The 24,114-nt window shown below is 46.9% G+C and overlaps 1 protein-coding gene across 2 annotated transcripts; it reads left to right on the top strand.

Annotated features, from left to right (window-relative positions):
* Window positions 1-1,697: 1,697 nt before the first annotated feature.
* Window positions 1,698-23,158, top strand: EHMT2 (euchromatic histone lysine methyltransferase 2). 2 transcript variants are annotated; one of them, XM_075259296.1, is made up of 28 exons: window positions 1,698-1,755; window positions 4,425-4,503; window positions 5,096-5,221; window positions 5,319-5,515; window positions 5,589-5,673; window positions 5,931-6,001; window positions 7,672-7,821; window positions 7,894-7,944; window positions 8,026-8,134; window positions 8,231-8,329; window positions 8,535-8,680; window positions 8,791-8,934; window positions 11,787-12,007; window positions 12,093-12,275; window positions 12,359-12,471; window positions 13,293-13,399; window positions 13,501-13,623; window positions 14,606-14,707; window positions 14,782-14,886; window positions 14,975-15,129; window positions 16,440-16,607; window positions 16,702-16,846; window positions 16,928-17,005; window positions 17,113-17,228; window positions 17,428-17,514; window positions 20,700-20,778; window positions 21,009-21,184; window positions 22,750-23,158. In XM_075259296.1, exons 1-28 carry the CDS (start codon window positions 1,735-1,737, stop codon window positions 22,961-22,963), a joined length of 3,450 nt encoding a protein of 1,149 aa, XP_075115397.1. In that variant the 5' UTR covers window positions 1,698-1,734; the 3' UTR covers window positions 22,964-23,158. The 2 variants fall into 2 exon arrangements, with proteins under 2 accessions (XP_075115397.1, XP_075115398.1); XM_075259297.1 differs by lacking the exon at window positions 8,231-8,329.
* The last annotated feature ends 956 nt before the right edge of the window (window positions 23,159-24,114 follow it).

Here is a 24,114-nt window from a genome sequence, read left to right as displayed (position 1 = left end):
AAGGGGCTGCAGTCTCCTTATCACCATCATGCCTTATTGTCATAGTGTCGCTGAACAATATATTGGCTATAAATCTGGCATAAAAGTTGCCTTAAATGAACGCCAACTATGAGCCCATGTTGATTTCAGTGCAGACGAACGGCCTAGCGGGGATGAGCTTCATTTATAACGTCTCCTTGTACATCAGGCTCACGCCTCTGCTGGCACAGGAGGTTTTCTATACACCAGTCTTAGCATGGTCTAATGCAGCTCACCCAGCCCGCTGGCAGTCAGGACACCCCCATACACAACAGATAGTTGGCCAAGAATTTCAGAATTATGTATTATACCCTCACACCATATACGCTGTGTTTTCAGAACGCGTTCACCTAGAATTTTTGTACATTTGCAACAATGTGGGATTTTTGGGAGCCTTTCAAAGAGGCCGCAGCGCTACCTTTTCTTTAACTGCTGGTTGTACATATAATAGCAACAGTGCAAGGCAATGCCGTTTCATTTCCTTAAAGCAAATGCTACTGCTAAATAGAGGCCGTGCGGGTAGACGGACCAAGGTAAACATTGCAGAGGAGCACAAACAAGGACTACGGCCCCTGCAAACAGCGACTTGGCTAGGGTGCAAAGAGTTGTCCTGCAATCTTATAATGATGACACCTTTCCACTTACTGGGGCAGGAGTACCATAAGTATTAGGACCATCAATATGTGCAATATTATATGCACCAAGCACAAGAGGGGGGGGGGGTTGGATTAAAAACTTATTAATGTGATCCGACATTACTTTTTGTTGACAAAGAATTCATAGCAGACACAGCCATAGTCGTATAACATGACAGTGGCGGTTTTATGGAATCTATAAAGAAGGCGGTGCCCAGGTGGAAACCACATATGACAGTGGAAGCCATGACGAATCTATTATTGTTAGAGATGTGCGAGTAGTATTTGATCGAATACCTCCCCGCTATAGGTATGCGTGTAAGCGGCTGAACACCAAGGGGTTAAGCACATCAACTATTCTATGCGTTTAACCCCTTGGTGTTCGGCCGCTTACACGCATACCTATGGCGAGGAGGTATTCGATCGAATACTACTCGCTCATCACTAATTATTATGACCAATTTAGAATCCAGTTCTCCACGTTATAAGGTAAATACGTCAAATGATTACAGGTTTTAACGTAAAAATTGTCAAGACTTCAATGTGACCCGTTAGAAAAAAAATTGCAAAGGAATTTTTTAGATGGATGGCTGGAGCGCAATGGCAGAATCGCTAATAATTCCAAAAATGACGAAACACAAGACGCTGACATTGACAGAAAAATAAAAAATAGTGACTGTTGAAAGGTAAAGGAGCAAACAAAAAAAAAATATTCTGGCCCTTAAGGGGTTAAAAAATGGCTGCCATGTCCCAATGGGTTGTCAGAAATGGCATTGCCCTTTTAAGAGAACGGACCCGCGTGTGACATCGAGGCTTGGGTGTGTTTTAAACCAATCCGCTGGCGGTCACGTGACGCCTGACACGCAAAATGTTTACAATAAAGGCTACGGGGAAAGCGTTGTCCAATCGGAATAAAGCTGAGTGAACGTATTTCTCCATGGTAACGGAAGAACCAATCAAAGAGTCGATGGGTTTGTAGTATTAGGACCCACCCTCTGGAACTGAACCCGACCAATCAGCTGTGAGGAGAGCCGGACGTGAGGTCAGTGGCCAGACAGGAAGTGGTGTGTGCTGAGGAGCGATGGAGGCGGCGGGAGAGAGAGTGAGGAGTAAAAGGGGGGAAGAATGGGGGAGCCGGGTCGGGCGGACAGGAGCGGAACTGGGGCCGGAGCGGGATGAGGGGAGTGCGGGCGGCCGGGAGGGGCTGGGAGAGAGTGAGGGGAGTGTGTGAGACAAAGAGAGGTGAGGGAGCAACAGGTGAGGATGGGGCTGCGGGGACATGGCAGGACCGGGCTGGGGGCATCGCCCTCTGTTGTGGGACTACAAGGCCCAGTATGAGCGCACGTGGGGGTGCTGAGAGTTGTAGTTCCACAAGAGCTGGAGTTAGATTGGAGGTCCCCTGAGTATTGGGGAGCCCCTGTGTCTGCACTGATGGGAGGTATAGCAGGGAGCTCCTGTCTAGGGGCTGGGGAACTACAACTCCCAGCATGCCCTGACAGAGCCTGACTGTTGCAGAACTACAACTCCCAGCAAGCCCTGACAGAGCCTGACTGTTGCAGAACTACAACTCCCAGCAAGCCCTGACAGAGCCTGACTGTTGCAGAACTACAACTCCCAGCAAGCCCTGACAGAGCCTGACTGTTGCAGAACTACAACTCCCAGCAAGCCCTGACAGAGCCTGACTGTTGCAGAACTACAACTCCCAGCAAGCCCTGACAGAGCCTGACTGTTGCAGAACTACAACTCCCAGCATGCCCTGACAGAGCCTGACTGTTGCAGAACTACAACCCCCAGTAAGCCCTGACAGCTGTTGCAGAACTATAACTCCCAGCAAGCCCTGACAGAGCCTGACTGTTGCAGAACTACAACTCCCAGCATGCCCTGACAGAGCCTGACTGTTACAGAACTACAACTCCCAGCAAGCCCTGACAGAGCCTGACTGTTACAGAACTACAACTCCCAGCATGCCCTGACAGAGCCTGACTGTTGCAGAACTACAACCCCCAGTAAGCCCTGACAGCTGTTGCAGAACTACAACTCCCAGCATGCCCTGACAGAGCCTCACTGTTGCAGAACTACAACTCCCAGCATGCTCTGACAGAGCCTGACTGTTGCAGAACTACAACCCCCAGTATGCCATGACAGATGCCCACTAGTTGTGAAACTACACCCCCCAGCATGCCCTGACAGATGCCCAGCTGGTAAAGAACTACAATGCCCAACATGCTCTAACAGATGCTCAGCTGTTACCATAAAGAACTACACCCCCCAGCATGCCCTGACAGCTGCCCAGCATATTGAGTGTTATACAAGCTTACAGCTGGGAGTTGTAGTTCTTACAACGTTGGAGACACTGCTGTATGGAAGTCTATGTAATCTGCTGTCAGTGACGGGGATCCTTCTTGTTTATGCCCGGAGGTCTCTCACTTGACGGGACTTTCACAGCTGAGGGTTTGTTACAATCCAGCAATGCTCTTAGCTGGTGCAGCACAAACCTGTCTCCTGTTCTGATTATTTTGCTACAATGTATTAGTGCAGGTTCACTGACAACAAGGAAGATCTTTCATGTCCTCGGACACATGCGGTTTTATGTACCGCTAGAAAGCCGACAGTGCCCTGAGTCAGCTTTCCCGTTCTGTGCCTCGGGGCTGGAGATATATATATATATTTTACACTTGGTCTGCTTTGCACAATGTGTCGTAACGTTAGATGCTTTTAAACCACGCCCCTTCTTTTCTCAGCCACGCCCATTCTTTTCTCAGCCACGCCCCTTCTGGTGCACAGTGTTCATACATACATTGTAAATGCTGCGCACTATAAATTGTGTCACAAATGTAGACAGAAAAGTGTCAGACTTGGATGGATAAATGTGCCCTATTGCATCTAAATTCTGCATCACAAGGTCACTTTCACACGACTGAGTGTCCCGGCTAGGTGGTGCCGATTTTTGTTTTGAGCAGAAGGCATAGCATTGAGTGCCTTGTGTTATTCGTTTTTCTGGTAAGTTCCTATATGACATGGCCGTATAAGGAGCTGCTAGGGTACAGCATCGGCGCCACACTCCGTCGTGCCCATGGGGCCGTGCACTGCAGGTTTGTACGCGCCTCACCTCAGTTATTGCTGCAGGCTCAGCCCTGACCTCTTCCTCTGCAGTGCACAGTCGGGCCGGCTGCACAGAGTTTGGCTAGTTTCTGCCACAGGAATGTCCCTTATGAAAATCCCACCGGGGACTATTCCTGTGTGGCCTTAGACCAGAAGGATGATGTCTCTTCAACCAGCTGATCTTGGGGGCACCTCCACCTGTCTGATATTGATGGCCTATATTAAGGATTCCTCCTCAGTATCTTTGTCTAAGAACCCCACTTTAAGACTGTTTATGTCCTGTCTAAGTACCCTGACGTGGCCTCTGTTATCTCATAGGGCGAGCCCTCCCTATATGAGAACATTGAGATTGTCAGGGTCACCCTGGAGTCCTTGTGTGGGACCCCCGCTGATCTGGTACTGTGGACCTATGCTAAAGAAGGCTCATCAATATTCTTGTAACCTGGAAAAAAAACTCATTTAAGTGACGCTTTATTTTTACAACACCACACATTTGCATTGTTGGGCCCAGGTAATGGCTGCACCTCCACGTCCTATCCCCATAAGTGTTGGAGGTCTTTACATTTAGGGTCCTTCTATCCTAGTGATCAGTGCAGGTGTAAGAGCTGAGACCACCCTGTACCATTTTCTGTGTGATCATTGCCCTAACAAATATTGTTCTTCATCCAGGCCCTGCCCGCAAGGGAATCGGAGAGGGAGACCCCCCATGAGAAAGACGCCATGGGATTGTCTTCTAGTACCAGCAGGGGTAAGTTTAAGTTACGGGTAAACACATCAGCACCACAAACCTGTCCTGCCTGGGGAAACACGGTGGCTCAGTGGTTAGCCTTGCATCGCTGGAGTCCTGGGTTCGAATCCCACCAGGAACAACATCTGCAAGGAGTTTGTATGTTCTCCCCGTGTTTGCATGGATTTCCTTCCATTCTACAAAGACATACTGATAGGAATTCATGTACATTGTGATCCCTATATCATATATCCCTATATCATATATCCCTATATCATATATCCCTATATGCCTGATAGTTTGTGACAATGTGTCAGCGCAGGCTATAGAAGTGAGTGTCTAGCTCTCCAAGGAGTGGTGGGAGGTCCTGACTTAGTCCCTCCCACCAATAAGCTCTTTGGGGAGGCTGAGGCGCTTACACGAGTGGCAAATCATTTTTATTACCAGACACAGCGCCATCTATTCTGCAGTGGCGCCATTTGGTATTACACCTAGCTTTGTTCCATTCATTTGAATGGGATGCAGTTGCACTACCATGTACAGAGCTGTGCTGCAGGCAAATAAAGATTCTCCATATACATGGACTGAACCATGTGCTCCTTTTTGTGTTTAGGTGAGGCTAATACTGAAGTGACCCAGGAAGTGTCTCTGGGGGGAGGCCTGACCACCGAAGAGGATGACACAGTGGAGACAGAGAAGGAGAACCTGAACTTTTCCCCTCCTGTTCGAGGTCTGACAGGTAATACCCTCCAGCATAGTCTACCACCCCCTGCCCGGTATGGGTGGTAAGACGGCACCCAGCAATGGTGATACCTTCTGTTTCTTCTACCTAACAGGTCATGCGTCCAAGTCCCTCCCTACGCCTCCATCTCTGACCTCTTCACCGGTCTCCAGCAGAGCCAAGATGACTCTTACAGGGGCTGGTAAGATGCCGCACACCACACAGACCCTGGCCATGAGATTGCTGAATATTAACCGAGACGGATCAGATAAAGTGCACAGAGCAAGAAAAACCATCCCACGTGCTGGCAATGTAAGTGTACCCCGCCATCGATTTCATGTCCCGGAGGTGCGGGATATCTGATCTGTTTATCAATTTGTTCTAGATCTCAGCAGATGGACTGTACTATACAGATCAGGGGAAACCGAGTATGAGGAAAGACTCCGAAATGGGGAGCAGACACAGCCCAGGTATGGTATAGCCGTGACTATAGAGGGGGTAGAGCAGCCCAAATCAAACTGAGCCACATCAGCAGTATTCATTACCACCCGGCCACATTCTCACCTCTGCTACATAAACACAGTCTAAAAGAAGCAACTGCTACACACTACAGGGTGATCCCTGCATGGATGCTCCCAATACTGACCTGACCATGGATGCTCCCAATACTGACATAAGCGGTACCCATATTCTAATTAGGGCGTCTCCTTTTTTCTCTCTCCCTCAGATTCTACACAGAGAAGACCTAGCACCTTACATAACTCTAATACACTCGCTGCCATGTCAAAGGACTCTGAGGTTAGTGAAAGTTGAGCATTGGGAGAAAAAATATTGAAATTGGATTCGCCGTGTTTTACTCCTTAAAAGGGATGTACAGGCAAAAATGGGCGTCTGTGGGCAGTGAAAAATAAATCCATACTTGCCTTTACACTGTTCTCCGTTGCCTCCAAGTACGGTCTGGTCGTCTTAGACATTGCAGGTCTCTTCTTGAGTCCATTAATTGGCCACGTGATCACTGAGGCCAGTCAGCAGAACTCAGGAAGACACCAGAGCAGAAGTACCACACCATACTCGAAGGGGACATGCGAGTGTGATTTTTATTTAGACAGTGACAATAGAAGTGTCACTTCAGATTCATCTTCAGGGGACATTCTACCTGAGGATGGTGAAGGTGCAGGAACGCATAGTGATCCAGCACACAGTGACATTTTCCCACTAGCAGTAAAATAGCATTGGAAATAATGCAGCCCCTGCTACACAAAGGGAACCCCTTGTACTGTTACTACTTGCCAGTGTGGCCCTATTTAGACAGCTCTCCTGCGCTGGTTCAAACAAAAAAAAAAAAAAGTAAAATTTAAAAAAAAATGTCACGCAATCGACCCATACTTCCTTTGCGATCGACCAGTAGATCACGATCGACATATTGGGCACCACTGCTGTAGAGGAATACATTGGGGAGCGGAATTTTTTTGGGAATATTTTTCAACCACATTTCACAAAAAAATCTGGATACTCTTAAGAAGATGCAAATCCACTTATTGAATGTGGTGTCTTCTTTTGTAAGCGATGGGATTCGTGGGCTGACCGTTAATTTGGCGCTCCAGGGGCTAGAAAATCAATTGTTATATTTGTGACCTAGGAAAGGCAAAATTGCCTCCCTATGTGCCAGGCCTTGGCCCGTGCCCATACAGTAAGTAAAGCACACACGTTGGGTATCCTCATGTACGTGAGAAGTGGCAGAATGTGAAATGAGGTCAATCTTACCTGAGTGTTAGAACAGTAGGCATAAAATGCCATATTTACCAATTTTCTTGCATTTTTCTTTTGATAACTTTCTTCCAATTCGCTCTAAGGAAAGCAGAGTGAAGCTGCATCTCGTAGAATACACTGGAGATTCTGCACATAGTACTCACAGTTGATGTAGACAGGCTTTTTGATTCAGGGACGTCTTATCATTTCAGATGATCCTAATATGCACTCGCCTACTATATCACTGCACTCTCCTCTTTCTAAACAGGGTGGTAGAATTGGAAGGGAGGGATGATAGATGATGTAATGCTGTAGTTCACAGGATGTCACCCACACACAAGAGCCTGCCATCTTGTCTGCACAGGACAGCAAGCTCTGGACTGATGGTCATACTGGTGATCACTAGAGATGAGCGAGTACTGTTCGGATCTGCCGATCCGAACAGCACGCACGCATTGAAATGAATGGACGTAGCCGGCACGCGGAGGGTTAAGCGGCCGGCCGGCGTCAAAGCGGAAGTACCAGGTGCTTCCATTCATTTCAATGCGTGCGTGCTGTTCGGATCGGCTGATCCGAACAGTACTCGCTCATCTCTAGTGATCACATGACCCAGCCACCCATAATGGATGCAACTGAGCAGAATTTTGCACCTACTTGGATTAATAAAACTAAAGGAGCCCCCCGATGCATGATATTTGTAATGTTTCTTCCCTCTTTAGCACCCTTCAGTGCCCTCCTCCCCTGCTCCAGGATCTTCTCGGGACCCTGACGGCATGGAGGGCGAGGACTGGGAGCCAGATGTTGGCACAGAGTTCAGCCTCTTCTATGATAGCATGTCTATGGAGGACCAAGGAGATAGCGACAGCAAGGTAAATAGAGGGCAAGTCAGATCCTGGCAGAGGAAGCCACTGTCTCGAAACTTAACTGCTTTCTTCTCATAGGAGGAGGAAGAGGAGGAGGAGGAAGAAGGATCTGGAAACCAGTCAGAGAGAGTAAGTCGATCCGGTCGCTGTAGACATATGTAATACGTTCTCTGTCCCAGCGGCCGGTACTGAATTGTTCTGCTCCTCCAGAGCTCCAGCAGCCTCAAAAGGAAAGGCAAAAAGAAATGGAAGATGGACAAGGCTTGGCTAAAACCGACAAGGAAAAGGAAGAGGCGAGAGAGGGAAAAACCTGGAACAGGTGAGAGGATGGGGGTGTCAGGGGTGGGTAGATATATATATATATTGTCATGGTAGGCATAGAGCTGTCGCCTTACATTATACCCTCCTCTTGTAGCTGCTAGTACTGTAGGGGGATCACACAGTGAGTATACAGAGGTGCCTCTGGGATCCCTGGATCTGCCCAGTGAGGGGACTCTGTCTCCCAATCACACAGGTAACTTGTCACCCACTAGTGTGTGCTGTGCATGCCGGCATTGTGCCCTCACCTAATACTCTACTGACACGATGTGCTCCAGCCAGTCCCTGTGCTTCTTCCTCACTAAAGACCCCGTGGCTGCTGTTTGCCTCTGCTCCCTGTGCTATGCCTACACGCCTGTCTGTATTTACTTACTAGGCTGACGTCCCGGGTTTATTTACAGGCGTGTGCAATGAGTCCAGCTCCATGGACACCGAGCGCTTTGAGGAGCTTCCCCTGTGCAGCTGTCGTATGGAGGCGCCCAGCGTGGAGAGAGTCTGCGAGCAAGCCAATAACATGTGTATGGCCACTGAGAGCGTAGACGGAGAGGTGAGAGGAGAACGCCATGCTGCCGAATCTGCACATTATCAGCTTACTGCTATGTTTCTAATTTGACTTTCGGAAGTTTTGGACCTAAATTTCCATCCTTTGTGTTTTAGCTGAGTGGATGCAATGCCCCCATCACCAAGCGAGAGACCATGCGTCCTTCCAGCAGAGTCCCTCTCATGGTCCTTTGTGAAAGCCACCGCGCCAGAATGGTCAAACATCACTGCTGCCCCGGATGTGGATATTTCTGCACCAGTGTGAGTAGCTCTCAGTAACAGTCTTAAAGGGATTATCCACAATTGAAAAAACCTGGTTGCTTTCTTTCAGAAAGAATTCCACTTCCTCTTTTTAGGCAGTGACATCATATCTGTTGATCACATGATCATGCTGCATCTCGCTCCCATCCAAATGATTGGGACTGAGCTGCAGCATGGCCGTGTGACCGGCGGATCTGATGTCATTCGCTGAGAAGAGGAAGTGGAGCTCTTTCTTAAAGTGAGTAGCCATGTTTTCTAATCCTGTATAATCCCTTTAAGCGGTCACTACCTTTACAAGTGACTAAGGCTGGCCAATTACTCAACAAATAACCCAAACCGACTGTCAGTCCGGATTACCAAAGTGATTTTGTGCGTCTGTTATTTCAGTCTGGTTATCACAATAGTGTTGAGCTTTTAACCCTTCCCTTCTTGATTTTTTGTTTTTCGGTTTTGACTCCCCTCCTTTATTTCTCCGCTCCCAGAGCCATATGAGGTCTTAATTTTTGCGGGACAATTTTTTCTTCATGATGCCGCCATTAATTATTCTGTATAATGTACTGGGAAGCAGGAAAATAATTCAGAATGGGGTAGATTTGAAGAAAAAATGCATTTCTGCAACATTCTTATGGGCTTTGGTTTTACGGCATTCACTGTGCAGCAACAATGACCTGTCCCCTGTATTCTGTGTTTTGGTACGATTCCAGGGATACCAAATTTCTATGGTCTTATTTACATTTTAACCCCTTAAAAAAAAAAAAATCCAAAACTGTGTTAAAAAATTTTTTCTAAAAGTCGCCATATTCCAACAGCCGTAACTTTCTTATACTTCTGTGTACGGGGATGCATAGGGCGTCTTTTCTTGCGGGACCGGGTGTACTTTTAGGTTCTACCATTTTGGGGAATTGCTTTTGCTTTGATCACTTTTTATTCAAATTTTTATCAGAATCAAAACAGTGAAAAAAAACGGCGGTTTGGCACTTTTGACTATTTTTTCCCGCTACGGCGTTTACTGAACAGGAAAAATATTTTTATAGATTTGTAGAGCGGGCGATTTCGGACACAGGGAGACCTAACATGTATGTGTTTCACAGTATTTAACTACTTTTATATGTGTTCTAGGGAAAGGGGGGTGATTTGAATTTTTAATACTTTAAAAAAAAAAAAAATATATATATATATATATATATATATATATATATTATATATATATATATATATATATATATATATTTTTTTTTTTTTTTTTTTGCACTTATTAGACCCCCTAGTGGTCTTGAACCCCAGGGGGTCTGATCACTAATGCAATGCATTGCAAAATACCAGCACTTCTATTGCAAGCTATGTAGTATAGCCTGCAATAGAAGCAATGTAATGACAAGCCAAGGAGCCCGGCTGTCATAGTAACGTGATGACGGCCCCGGAGCTTACTCTGGGTGTCGGCGATCACCAAGAAAATGGCAGCGCCCACGTGCCGCCTTGAAAATGGCGCCTTGGTCAGCTTTGACTGAGTTGCCGGAAGAGTTAATGCCTCCGATCGGTCCGGGCGGCCGCCATCATTATTTCTACTCTTGATCACCTCCCCTGTAGAGACGCCCAGGGTATAATAGTAGCCCTGGTTCGCCCAACACAATATACATACTGTTAAAAGGGGCATATCCTAAATATTCACCATTAATCATCATCAAGCTAATATACCCGAATAATCCCGATTTTGGTAGCCCAGCCCTACTATAAGGAACTGTGTAATATGTCCTCTTAAAGGGATCCTATCATTGGATACCCTTTTTTTTTTTTTCTCCCCAACACATCGGAATAGCCTTAAGAAAGTCTATTTGTCTCCTACCTTTCAATGTCTTCTGTGGTGCCGTTCAGTAGAAATCCCGGTTTTCTTCAGTATGCAAATGAGTTCTCTTGCAGCACTGGGGGCGTCCCCAATGCTGCAAGAGAAATCTCCAGTGACGCCTGTATCTTCTTCAGGAACGGCCTCTCCCTGTATCTTCTTCTGTCCTGAGTTTCAATCTTCTAGGCCTTGGGCAGAGTTGACTGCACGTGCCCAGGCCGCAAGAAAATGGCTGCTTTACACAGTAAGCCGTTGTAAGCGGCCACTTTCTTGTGGCCCGGGCATGCGTAGTCGGCTCTGCTCAAGGCACAAGAAAGTGGCCGCTTACTGTGTAAAGCAGCCATTTTCTTGCGGCCTGGGCGTGTGCAGTCAGCTCTGCCCAAGGCCTAGAAGATTGAAACCCAGGACAGAAGAAGATACAGGGAGAGGCCTTTCCTGAAGAAGTCAGAGGCGTTGGTGAAGAGTTCTCTCGCAGCATTGGGGATGCCCCCAGTGCTGCGAGAGAACTCATTTGCATACTGAAGAAAACCGGGATTTATACTGATCAGCGGCGTGGAGAAGACATCTAAAGGTAGGAGAAGAATAGTCTTTCTTAAGGCTATTCCTCTATGTTAGGTCGAAAAAAAGGGATTCTAATGATAGGATCCCTTTAAAGAATAATGCTTCTTTCTCCACCTGTTGGTCTCTTTTGCTCCTTGCATTTCTGTAGTGTCCTGTATGTTTCTTCTGATATTTCTGAGCATTATTGACCTCAGTCTCCTCTACTTACTTTAGTACAGAACTTGCCATCTTTAGCAGGAACAGCCAACCATGTCGTGTGTCTGGGGGGCCTCCTAACTTTCATCCATGTCTTTGAGGAACACGCCCAATTCTGTGTCTGTAGCTTAGTCCTTTCTCCCCATAGACTTTTGGCTGTCAGATAAATGAGTCTGTGTTTCTAGTACAGATTGGGAGGCGTTCATTACAGTGCGTGGTCCTGTGACATCGTTTGTAACTCTTCTCCTCCCTGCAGGGGACGTTCCTGGAGTGCCACCCTGACTTCAGGATTAACCATCGCTTCCACAAGGCCTGTGTCTCTCCTCTAAATGGTGTCATTTTCTGTCCTCACTGCGGCGAGGACGCAACAGAAGCGGAGCAGATCACCATAGCAAAAGCCGATACCCCCATCCCTGTACCTGCCCCACCTCCGCATGATGGTAGTGGTCCGGGGAGGGCAGACACTACACAGCCTAGGTGAGTTCCTTCTCTCTCTTTTTGGCTCGTACCTTGTATTAGTTTTGTCAGATTGTTCTTACAGCCTGTCTCTTCTCGCTGTCAGTGCGCGTATGAGCGGCGTAGGCGACGGCAAACGGTCCCTTCTTGATGATCCAGCGCTCAATGGAGGTCTTGAAGGGCCCTCAGTTCTCCTTCCATCGGGGATGGCTCTCAGTGCTGCTGGTCTGCCACAGGGTCCCGCCCGCGATGCCCTACAGAAAGCTTTGATGTCCCAAGAGACTGACAAGTAGGAAACTTTTTTTTTTTGGTTTTGTCCTGGTGCCCGATTGTCACCGCTTGTGACAGTTTTTAATGGTCTTATCCTTGCAGCTTAAACCAGCAAAAGAGAGAAGGAAGAAGCCGAAAGAAGATTCGCTACAACTCCAGGCAGCTCTACCTAAGTGTCAAGGCTGGGGAACTGCAGAAAGTCCTGCTCATGCTGAGTGAGTGCCTGACCCGCACTAGACGTCCCCTAGATCCTTAAGAATAGAATAGCCTTAAGAAAAGTTATTCTTCTCCTACCTTTAGATGTCTTCTCCGCGCCGCCGTTCGGTATATAATCCTTTTTTCTTCTGTATGTAAATGAGCTTTCTCGCAGCACTGGGGGCGGTCCTCAGCGCTCAAACAGCACTGGGGGAGTCTCCAATGCTGCGAGAGAACTCTCCAGCGCCGCCTCCATCTTCATCTGGAACGGCCTTTTCACGCATCTTCTTCCGGCACTGGCTTCAAACTTCTACGCATGCACTGTCCACTCTGCCATCAGGCCTTGGGCAGAGCCGACTGCATATGCCGGCGGCCATTTTTTGTGGCTTTTTACATAAAAAATGGAGCGCAGGCATGTGCAGTCGGCTTGGCCCGATGGCAGAGCTGACTGCGCATGCGTAGAAATTTGAAACCAGCGGCAGAAGAAGATGCATGAAGAGGCCATTCCAGATGAAGCTGGAGGGAGTGCTGGAGATTTCTCTCACAGCATTGGGCCCGCCCCCAGTGCTGCAAGAGAACTCATTTGCATACAGAAGAAAAACGGATTATATACCAAATGGCGGTGTGGAGAAGACATCTAAAGGTAGGAGAAGGAGCCTTTCTTAAGGCTATTCCTACATGTTGGTGAGAAAAAATAGCATTTTAACGATAGGATCCCTTTAAGCTGTCTGAAGTGATGTCAGCCTATGAGTATGTTCTGTGCTCCCCCACAATTAGGGGGCCTTGTATACAGGGTGACTACTATACACTATTCTCACACCGCGTCTTCTGTACTCACTAGTGGATAACCAGGACGCCAATTTCCTGAACGATCAGCAGTTGAAGAGAAGCCCGCTGCACGCCGCCGCCCAGAGAGGAAGCATGGAGCTGTGTCATATCCTCGTACAGGTGCCGCACCGCTGCCACAGCCACACTGTTTACCATGGGACCATGTACCTTTTTTTAAAAAAAATTTACTCTGCCATGTTTTTCTTTTTTTAACCCCTCAGGCCGGTGCCAACTTCAATGCCACTGACAAGGTTCTCCGCACCCCTCTCCTAGAAGCCGTTGTTAACAATCATATAGAAGTTGCCAAGTACTTGGTTCAGTGCGGAGCTTGTGTATACCACCAGGTAACGTCTCCCCTCCATACACTACAGAAGTATATCAGGTATCCGAATTACATCAAGGGGTTTGTTAGCTTCTGCCTAGGTCATAGGGCAAAATAGGTGTGTAACCCCTTCCTCACCTCTGCCGCCATAGCTATTAGCTTTGTCAAGGCACCATTTTCCCAGCAGAGAATGGGCGCTGTTATCATCAGCCACCGCAATGAAATAGGGTGGGGGGCCATCCATTAACACGACAGCCTATTGACGGATCCTCACCGTGCCATTACATTAGATCTATTAAACAGGAGGCAGCAGCTGTCACCACCGGCAATGGGGGCTTAGAGGAGTCATTTTTTTAATCTTTTTTTTAGAAGTCTGTGTTGTTCCTCTATTATTCCTCTTGGAAATTCATGAATAGTTAGGAAACGGTATCAGTTGTGGGAGGTCCCTTTACTGTCTGATTTTGACCAATCGGCAGTGATTGCGCAAGGCCACACCCCCAACTAGTAACGCCCAGTTAGTGAATTTCTAGGAGGAATAACTGAGGGACCGGCACTGCATAGAGTTCTATAATGGGGACTGCGATTATTTTACCATCCTAGAGAATGTCCAAATCACCTTTATTAATAAAATAGAATTTTGTATTCGATATTATAATATCACAATCCTCGACCCATTCTGACCCTGAGTCACTGTTTTCACAGTTTTGTTTTTGATAAAAACAAATTCCCCACATGGTTTTTTTTCTCAGACAACGTGAACGATAGTCAAGGACATTGTGATTAGAGATGAGCGAATACTGTTGGGATCAGCCGATCCGAACAGCACGCTCCATAGAAATGAATGGAAGCACCTGAGCGGCCGGCCACTTAACCCCCCGCGTGCCGGCTACGTCCATTCATTTCTATGCGAGCGTGCTGTTCGGATCGGCTGATCCCAACAGTACTCGCTCATCTCTAATTGTGATCTTTCTGTTGAGCTTCTCTTGGTTATTTCCATGTTTCAGGAGGAGGACGGCTCTACCTGCCTTCACCACGCAGCCAAAAGCGGCAATCTGGAGATGTTGTGTTTCCTGCTTTCTACAGGCCAGGTCAATGTGAATGCCCAGGTGAGATTGCCAACCTCTTATATATCCACATCTATCACAGAAGCCTTGTGTTTAACCCTTGATGTGTTCCTTAGGATAACGGTGGCTGGACACCGATCATCTGGGCTGCGGAGCACAAGCACATTGATGTGATCCGTACATTGCTGACTAGGGGGGCAGATGTTACTTTGCAGGACAATGTGAGTACCCGGCTCTTACTCCTCCTGCATCGCGTGCCATCTGTCAGCTTTGATTTGACGTCTGTTTTGCATATTGTCCCCACGACAGGAGAAAAACATCTGCCTACACTGGGCATCCTTCACTGGCAGCGCGGAGATTGCTGAGGTTTTACTGAACGCACAGTGCGATCTACATGCAGTAAACTTCCATGGGGATACGCCATTGCACATATCTGCTCGTGAAGGCTACATCCACTGCGTAAAGTAAGAGCCATTAGTCTATAAAGGATATACCATATACCGATTACAGCTTTTAAACCCTGTGCAGGGATCTGGATTTTTCTGCAGGGGACCGACCTCTAGGAGTAGTGGTTAAGAGGCACACGTGAGGGGACAGGCAGGCGTGTAGTCAGAGCTGCAGATCTGGCAGAGTTGGTGCTTACTGGTAATCCAAGCAATGGGTCTGGACAAGCAGCACAGGTGAAGATTCAGATAACAGGCCAAGGTGAAACCTCTTTACATTGGGCTAGCAAGCTGGAAACTAAAATCTTTCCGTGCACAGGCTGGGGACCCATTAGTCCATGCACATTGGCCTTCTAAGGTTATGTTCTCATGGATGTGATTGGAAGAGTAATTTGAGGTTGACTTCTGCCTCAGGTTCTTCTTCTATTTCCCTTTCCGTCACCATTTTCACCCTCAGCCTGAGTCATATTAGCAAAGTGGGTTCTGCAGCTCCGCAATCTGTTGCAAGATCGAGCAGGGTGCTTAGTTTTTTTAGCATTCTGCTTCTCATTGAGAACAATTACAAGCAGATTCAGGGCGGATTTTGATGCTGATTTTGAAGTGGAACCTGCCTCAAAATTGGTGCAAAAATCCACCGTGTGAGCAACTGCTGGGACGAGTTAGGTGCTGAGTCTACGTTTACTAAGTGGGGTGGGAAATCCAAAAGTTTACAACTTGTGTTTTTCTGAAAATAAGCCCTAGCTTCATTTTATTCAAAAAAAAAAGTGTCCAGACTGCTATACATGTAAAAAAGTAAATGGAATACAGCAGGACAGATCCAGTAGACCCTGATTCAGTGAAAGCAGACACCCCAAAAAGAATTGCACCCCCAAGAGATTCACACATTGACCTTAAGGGAGCTATCTGCACAAGATGGCACTAGTGAGAGAGTTGAGTTGACTATCACTAGTGCTGGTTTCTCACACCACACAGGTCGGGTAGTCCCGCTGGCATGTCTATGTTGTGGTGCCTCTGGTCACCAGGGGGAGCCGGCTACTACCCTTGGCTGCAGTGGAACGCTGCTGTACCGGCAAGGTGCCCGAGCCAGGAGCGACACAGATCTGTATGCGAGAGCCCATCCACCATTAGCACTTGCCAACTCTAAATTTTTGGGGGTGTAAGGGGGTCTGGTGAGTGCATTGTTATGGAAAAAATATAAGACATCCAAGGCAAATAAGTTATGACCTATCTTATCTTATATAATATAAGATCCTGTCTTATTTTCGGCAATGCGTCCATATACACAGATGACATGTTGAGTTTGATTTCTGATGGATCTCATTTCTCTTCAGCCTGTTCCTGTCTCGCGGCGCCGACACAGAAGTTCGTAACAACGAGGGCGACACGCCGTGCGACCTAACCTTGGAGAACACAGATGTCTGGTACGCTTTACAGCTCAATCGGAAGATCCGCCAAGGTATCCTCAATAGAGCAGTCCGTACGGAGAGGATCATCAGCAGGTGAGGGGGGGGGGGGGGGCGGACACATGGCGGAGGGGTACGAGTGATAGTCACAATGAGGTACCAACCCCTCCCCCCATTTCTTTCCTTCTAGGGACATTGCTCACGGTTATGAAAACGTTCCTATTCCATGTGTGAACGGAGTGGATGAAGAACTTACCCCAGACGACTACAAGTACGTGTCGGAGAACTGTGAAACGTCAGCCATGAGTATTGACCGCAACATAACTCACCTGCAGGTACGGCTCTCGCCCCTTTCCTGTCTCGCCCTCTGCCTGGTCTCTCTGTCCACCCCTCACCCTATTCCTTATTATGTACAGAACTGCAGCTGCCAGGACGACTGCTCATCTAGTAACTGCCTGTGCGGACAGCTCAGTATCCGCTGCTGGTATGATAAGGTGAGCATTTGTATGGTGTGGGGGGGGGGGGTCTCAGGTCTTCTCTATTGCTTTTTTGCTCTTACCTTCATGTTATTTTACCTGTGCCCCTTTGTTTTTGTCTGTAGGATGGTCGTCTGCTCCAGGAATTTAATAAGATTGAGCCCCCCCTTATCTTTGAATGTAACCAAGCCTGTGCCTGCTGGCAGACGTGCAAGAACAGGGTGGTGCAGAGCGGCATCAAGTAAGATTTGCTCCAACAAAGATGAATCCCTCCAATAAATATAACCCCGTTCAGCAATACTGTAAGATTGCAAACCAGTGCAAGGTTATAAGAGCAGTAACTGTCCCATATACAGGAGGTCCTTCTCATTACCGGAGTAATATATGGACATTAACCCCTCTGTGACAGTGATGTGACTTACCTGACATGTCTTTCTCAGGGTCCGGCTGCAGCTTTACCGTACAGCTAAGATGGGCTGGGGAGTGAGAGCGCTGCAGGCCATTCCCCAGGGATCCTTTATCTGCGAGTAAGTAGCCAGATGATAGAACTTACCAACTCAATGGAAATGAGAGACTCCAGCATTACATGTACAAGGAAGAGCATAGACTTACCTAGTGCAAAGAATCATGTGGCTGAAAAAAAAAATCACACCTGCATTACTTTTCCTATACCAATCCTTCCTTACATGGCTGTATTATACTCCAGAGCTGCGCTCACTATTCTGCTGGTGCAGTCACTGTGTACATACATTACATTACTTATCCTGTATTACACTCCAGAGCTGCGCTCACTATTCTGCTGGTGCAGTCACTGTGTACATACATTACATTACTTATCCTGTATTATACTCCAGAGCTGCGCTCACTATTCTGCTGGTGCAGTCACTGTGTACATACATTACATTACTTATCCTGTATTATACTCCAGAGCTGCGCTCACTATTCTGCTGGTGCAGTCACTGTGTACATACATTACATTGCTTATCCTGTATTACACTCCAGAGCTGCGCTCACTATTCTGCTGGTGCAGTCACTGTGTACATACATTACATTACTTATCCTGTATTATACTCCAGAGCTGCGCTCACTATTCTGCTGGTACAGTCACTGTGTACATACATTACATTACTTATCCTGTATTATACCCCAGAGCTGCGCTCACTATTCTGCTGGTGCAGTCACTGTGTACATACATTACATTACTTATCCTGTATTATACTCCAGAGCTGCGCTCACTATTCTGCTGGTACAGTCACTGTGTACATACATTACATTACTTATCCTGTATTATACTCCAGAGCTGCGCTCACTATTCTACTGGTGCAGTCACTGTGTACATACATTACATTACTTATCCTGTATTATACTCCAGAGCTGCGCTCACTATTCTGCTGGTACAGTCACTGTGTACATACATTACATTACTTATCCTGTATTATACTCCAGAGCTGCGCTCACTATTCTGCTGGTACAGTCACTGTGTACATACATTACATTACTTATCCTGTATTATACTCCAGAGCTGCGCTCACTATTCTGCTGGTGCAGTCACTGTGTGCATACATTACATTACTTATCCTGTATTATACTCCAGAGCTGCGCTCACTATTCTGCTGGTGCAGTCACTGTGTGCATACATTACATTACTTATCCTGTATTATACTGCAGAGCTGCGCTCACTATTCTGCTGGTGCAGTCACTGTGTACATACATTACATTACTTATCCTGTATTATACTCCAGAGCTGCGCTCACTATTCTGCTGGTGCAGTCACTGTGTACATACATTACATTACTTATCCTGTATTATACTCCAGAGCTGCGCTCACTATTCTGCTGGTACAGTCACTGTGTACATACATTACATTACTTATCCTGTATTATACTCCAGAGCTGCGCTCACTATTCTGCTGGTACAATCACTGTGTACATACATTACATTACTTATCCTGTATTATACTCCAGAGCTGCGCTCACTATTCTGCTGGTACAGTCACTGTGTACTTACATTACATTACTTATCCTGTATTATACTCCAGAGCTGCGCTCACTATTCTGCTGGTGCAGTCACTGTGTGCATACATTACATTACTTATCCTGTATTATACGCCAGAGCTGCGCTCACTATTCTGCTGGTACAGTCACTGTGTACATACATTACATTACTTATCCTGTATTATACTGCAGAGCTGCGCTCACTATTCTGCTGGTACAGTCACTGTGTACATACATTACATTACTTATCCTGTATTATACTCCAGAGCTGCGCTCACTATTCTGCTGGTGCAGTCACTGTGTACATACATTACATTACATTACTTATCCTGTATTATACTCCAGAGCTGCGCTCACTATTCTGCTGGTATAGTCACTGTGTACATACATTACATTACTTATCCTGTATTATACTCCAGAGCTGCGCTCACTATTCTGCTGGTATAGTCACTGTGTACATACATTACATTACTTATCCTGTATTATACTCCAGAGCTGCGCTCACTATTCTGCTGGTGCAGTCACTGTGTACATACATTACATTACTTATCCTGTATTATACTCCAGAGCTGCGCTCACTATTCTGCTGGTACAGTCACTGTGTACATACATTACATTACTTATCCTGTATTATACTGCAGAGCTGCGCTCACTATTCTGCTGGTACAGTCACTGTGTACATACATTACATTACTTATCCTGTATTATACTCCAGAGCTGCGCTCACTATTCTGCTGGTGCAGTCACTGTGTACATACATTACATTACTTATCCTGTATTATACTCCAGAGCTGCGCTCACTATTCTGCTGGTATAGTCACTGTGTACATACATTACATTACTTATCCTGTATTATACTCCAGAGCTGCGCTCACTATTCTGCTGGTGCAGTCACTGTGTACATACATTACATTACTTATCCTGTATTATACTCCAGAGCTGCGCTCACTATTCTGCTGGTACAGTCACTGTGTACATACATTACATTACTTATCCTGTATTATACTGCAGAGCTGCGCTCACTATTCTGCTGGTACAGTCACTGTGTACATACATTACATTACTTATCCTGTATTATACTCCAGAGCTGCGCTCACTATGCTGCTGGTGCAGTCACTGTGTACATACATTACATTACTTATCCTGTATTATACTCCAGAGCTGCGCTCACTATTCTGCTGGTGCAGTCACTGTGTACATACATTACATTACTTATCCTGTATTATACTCCAGAGCTGCGCTCACTATTCTGCTGGTACAGTCACTGTGTACATACATTACATTACTTATCCTGTATTATACTGCAGAGCTGCGCTCACTATTCTGCTGGTACAGTCACTGTGTACATACATTACATTACTTATCCTGTATTATACTTCAGAGCTGCGCTCACTATTCTGCTGGTGCAGTCACTGTGTACATACATTACATTACTTATCCTGTATTATACTCCAGAGCTGCGCTCACTATTCTGCTGGTACAGTCACTGTGTACATACATTACATTACTTATCCTGTATTATACTCCAGAGCTGCGCTCACTATTCTGCTGGTACAATCACTGTGTACATACATTACATTACTTATCCTGTAATATAATCCTATACATCCTGTAATATATGTACAGTGACTCCACCAGCAGGATAGTGAGCGCAGCTCTGCAGTATAATACAGTCTGTATACTCGTCCTGTGTCTTGAGCTCCTTGTCTTTTCCTCAGGTATGTTGGGGAGTTGATCTCCGATGCAGAAGCTGATGTGAGAGAAGACGATTCCTATCTCTTTGACCTGGATAACAAGGTTAGATCTGAGACTATTTATCTGTACTCCATGGCTGTCCTTATAGGTCCGGTTTATTTCGGTTTATGTGTCGGCACATACTTATTTTACCATGACTATAAAAATTCCTCCTAAATAAGACTGTAATATGGCGGGTTGTATGTGCCATACGTTAGATGGGACACATGCTGACTGTTTCCACTTCCGTATATTCTGCGCCTTCACCACTCACACCCTTGTTCCTCTCTCAGGACGGCGAGGTGTACTGCATAGACGCCCGTTACTATGGAAACGTCAGCCGATTCATTAACCACCTGTGTGAGCCCAACCTGATCCCCGTCCGAGTCTTCATGTCCCACCAGGATCTGCGCTTTCCCCGCATTGCCTTTTTCAGTGGGCGGGACATCAAGGCAGGGGAGGAGCTTGGGTAAGCAAAATTACATTTCTCTTTTTACCCGGAATCTCAGGAATTCCTTTTCTGAAATATTATCTGTGATGACATGCAGGCGAGGTTTTTGGTGCACCCGTCGTCACCTCTTCATGCAGTGCGTTTTTGGCCAGGGCTTCCCCCTTCTGGAGCCATTGTTACAGCTCCCATTGAAGGGTTCAGCTTATTGGCTGAGCATGCATGTGTTCTGAATGGGAAGAAGCGAATAAGCTAATACCGGATACTCTCAAAACAAAAAGTAGTAAAAACTGATGAAAAAAGTCTTCAGTACCCACAAAATACAAAAGGTCTCGTAAAACTACATTAAAGGGATCCTATCATTAAAAGTCAATTTTTTTGTCCTTAACACATAGGAATAGCCTTAAGAAAGTCTATTCTTCTCCTACCTTTAGATGTCTTCTCCGCGCCGCCATTCGGTATATAATCCGGTTTTCGTCGGTATGCAAATGAGTTCTCTCGCAGCACTGGGGGCGGTCCTCGGCGCTCAAACAGCACTGGGGGTGTCTCCAATGCTGCAAGAGAACGCTCCAGCGCCGCCTCCATCTTCTTCAGGAACAGGGTCTCCCTGTGTCTTCTTCCAGCGGTGGCTTCAAACTTCTAGGCCTAGGGCAAAGCCAACTTGTGCATGCCTGCCGGCCACAAGAAAATGGCTGCTTACACAGTATTATAAGTGGCCATTTTCTTGTGGCTGGTGGGCATGAGCAGTCGGCTTTGCCCTAGTACCGAGGCCTAGAAGTTTGAAGACACATTACCGTGTTACCTGGGAAATATGCGGACCCCATAGTCTGAGGTCCGTGTGGTTTCAGCACAAAACACGCAGAGAGAAACGTACCGTTTGCAGGACTTTCCCCTCCACATGTTTGGAGCTGAAACCGAACAGTCCTCGTTACAGTCTACGGGGTCCGCGGGTTTCCCAGGTAAACGATTTTTAATGCCGATAGGTTTCCGTTTGGAAGGTGCCCAAGCAGAGTCCCTGAAAGCTAATGTGAATGAGGCCTTAGAGGGAATGTAGAGGGGAATACAAATTAATGGTGTAAGCCTAAGGGTAAGTTCACACAGGGTCAGGATTGTGATAGCCACCTCAGAACCATGACCAAAAAGACGGCTCCCATTGAAGTCAATAGGAGCTGGTCATTTGGTTTGTTCCGGCTCCTGGAAAAAGAAGCGAGGCACTCGTTCTCTCAGGTGGATTCGCCTCGCGATTCATCCTGAAGACTCTCCCGACTGGGCTCATTCATTGGGCCTAATCCGGAGAGGAGCGCGAGGCTGGATTACCTCCAGTCACACCTGCCCCGTATTTTGGGCTGCCTCAGGTTCTGGACCCAAATAATCAGCGTGACCTTACCCTGCAGGGTTACATAAGGCGCTGGAGTTGTTTGCCAGGAGTATTTACTTGAGCCATAAACTCAAAATCTTTAATGGAAAGAAACATTTTGGGAGGGTTGTTACAATTTATATTAAAGTGACAGTTAATGGGTTAATCTCCGTTGACCTCTGATCTCTGTTGTGACCCCGCCCTCTCTGCGTTTCCTTTACCCCTCTAGGTTTGACTACGGTGACCGTTTTTGGGACATCAAGAGCAAATACTTCACGTGTCAGTGTGGATCGGAGCGGTGCAAGCACTCGGCTGAAGCCATCGCCCTGGAGCAGAGCCGCCTCGCTCGGATCGAGGTTCCAGATTCGGTGCCGATATCAGTGGCTCCTCCTCCTCCCCCTCCCCCTCCTCCTCCTCCTCCTCCTCCCCCTCAGACTGTCTGATTGGTTAGACTTTCATACAAGAGTCTAGTTCAAGAGGAACCCTGCAGGACGTCTCTTCCCTAATCTGAGATCCTGCAGAGTATCACAGTGTCCTGCGGAAGGGCACAGTAGTGATCTTGCAGAGCGTTGCTCTGCTCACCGTTCTCCTGCCTGATCTTTGTCTTGTAAATCGTCCAGTCTCACGAATTAAATAAAGATCTTGTCTTTTTTATATATATAGGAGTGTACGTGAGTTAGTAGGTAGCGGTCCGTTCACAGAAGGACGCGGCGGCCATGTTGTCTGCACAGTGCTCGGCTGGATCGGCCATATTTGCATTGTTTCAGGTCAGTTGTGGAGTGAAGCTCGGGATGTTGATGGTAAATAGATAGGAAAGGTTCCTTTCAGCAGAGATTACTGTATGTGTTACAGGGATGGGCGGAGCGCGTGTTCTCTGTATGTTGTGTGTCACGTGCAGTCCGTGCACAAGGAAACTTCACGGCTGTCTGAACTTTATTAACTCTTCCATACCGTGCCGATCCCACCTGCATTACCACTTTGACTGAGCAGGGCACAATGGCTGCAATACAAGGCCTCATATACACTCTGACAGCAGGGGGCAGTGTTTCCTCCGATCGCTGCTGTTTAACCTCTCGTGTGCTGTTGCCAGAGCTGATCACTCCATATAAGAGAGAAAAGGTCACAAGAATCTGCACCTATACCATGAGCAAACGGAACAGGGTCCAATGAAAGGCGTCAAGACTGGTGTTCAGGGTGTGTTCACACAGTGGAACATAAAGAGGAGCTTTGGACTTCCTCAATAAACCGGCCCTGTGGCAGCCGAGGCTGAGCTTCATAAACCTTGGAGTTGGGCTGGGGTGATATGCTGGTTCTGGTGACAGTAACCTATCTATCTGCAGGACTGGGGTGATATGCTGGTTCTGGTGACAGTAACCTATCTATCTGCAGGGCTGGGGTGATATGCTGGTTCTGGTGACAGTAACCTATCTATCTGCAGGGCTGGGGTGATATGCTGGTTCTGGTGACAGTAACCTATCTATCTGCAGGGCGGGGGTGATATACTGGTTCTGGTGACAGTAACCTATCTATCTGCAGGACTGGGGTGATATGCTGGGTCTGGTGACAGTAACCTATCTGCAGGGCTGGGGTGATA

This window comes from Leptodactylus fuscus, chromosome 11 (assembly GCF_031893055.1).
Source record: "Leptodactylus fuscus isolate aLepFus1 chromosome 11, aLepFus1.hap2, whole genome shotgun sequence".
NCBI lineage: Eukaryota > Metazoa > Chordata > Amphibia > Anura > Leptodactylidae > Leptodactylus > Leptodactylus fuscus.
This window is presented reverse-complemented; position numbering and strand designations above follow the sequence as displayed.

Excerpts from the sequence above, each read along its gene's own strand:
- EHMT2 (XM_075259296.1), top strand. The coding sequence starts at position 1,735 with ATGGAGGCGGCGGGAGAGAGA. Across the intron at positions 7,945-8,025 it reads CTGGAAACCAGTCAGAGAGA|AGCTCCAGCAGCCTCAAAAG; the intron begins GTAAGTCGATCC and ends CTGCTCCTCCAG. Across the intron at positions 8,135-8,230 it reads GAGGGAAAAACCTGGAACAG|CTGCTAGTACTGTAGGGGGA; the intron begins GTGAGAGGATGG and ends CTCCTCTTGTAG.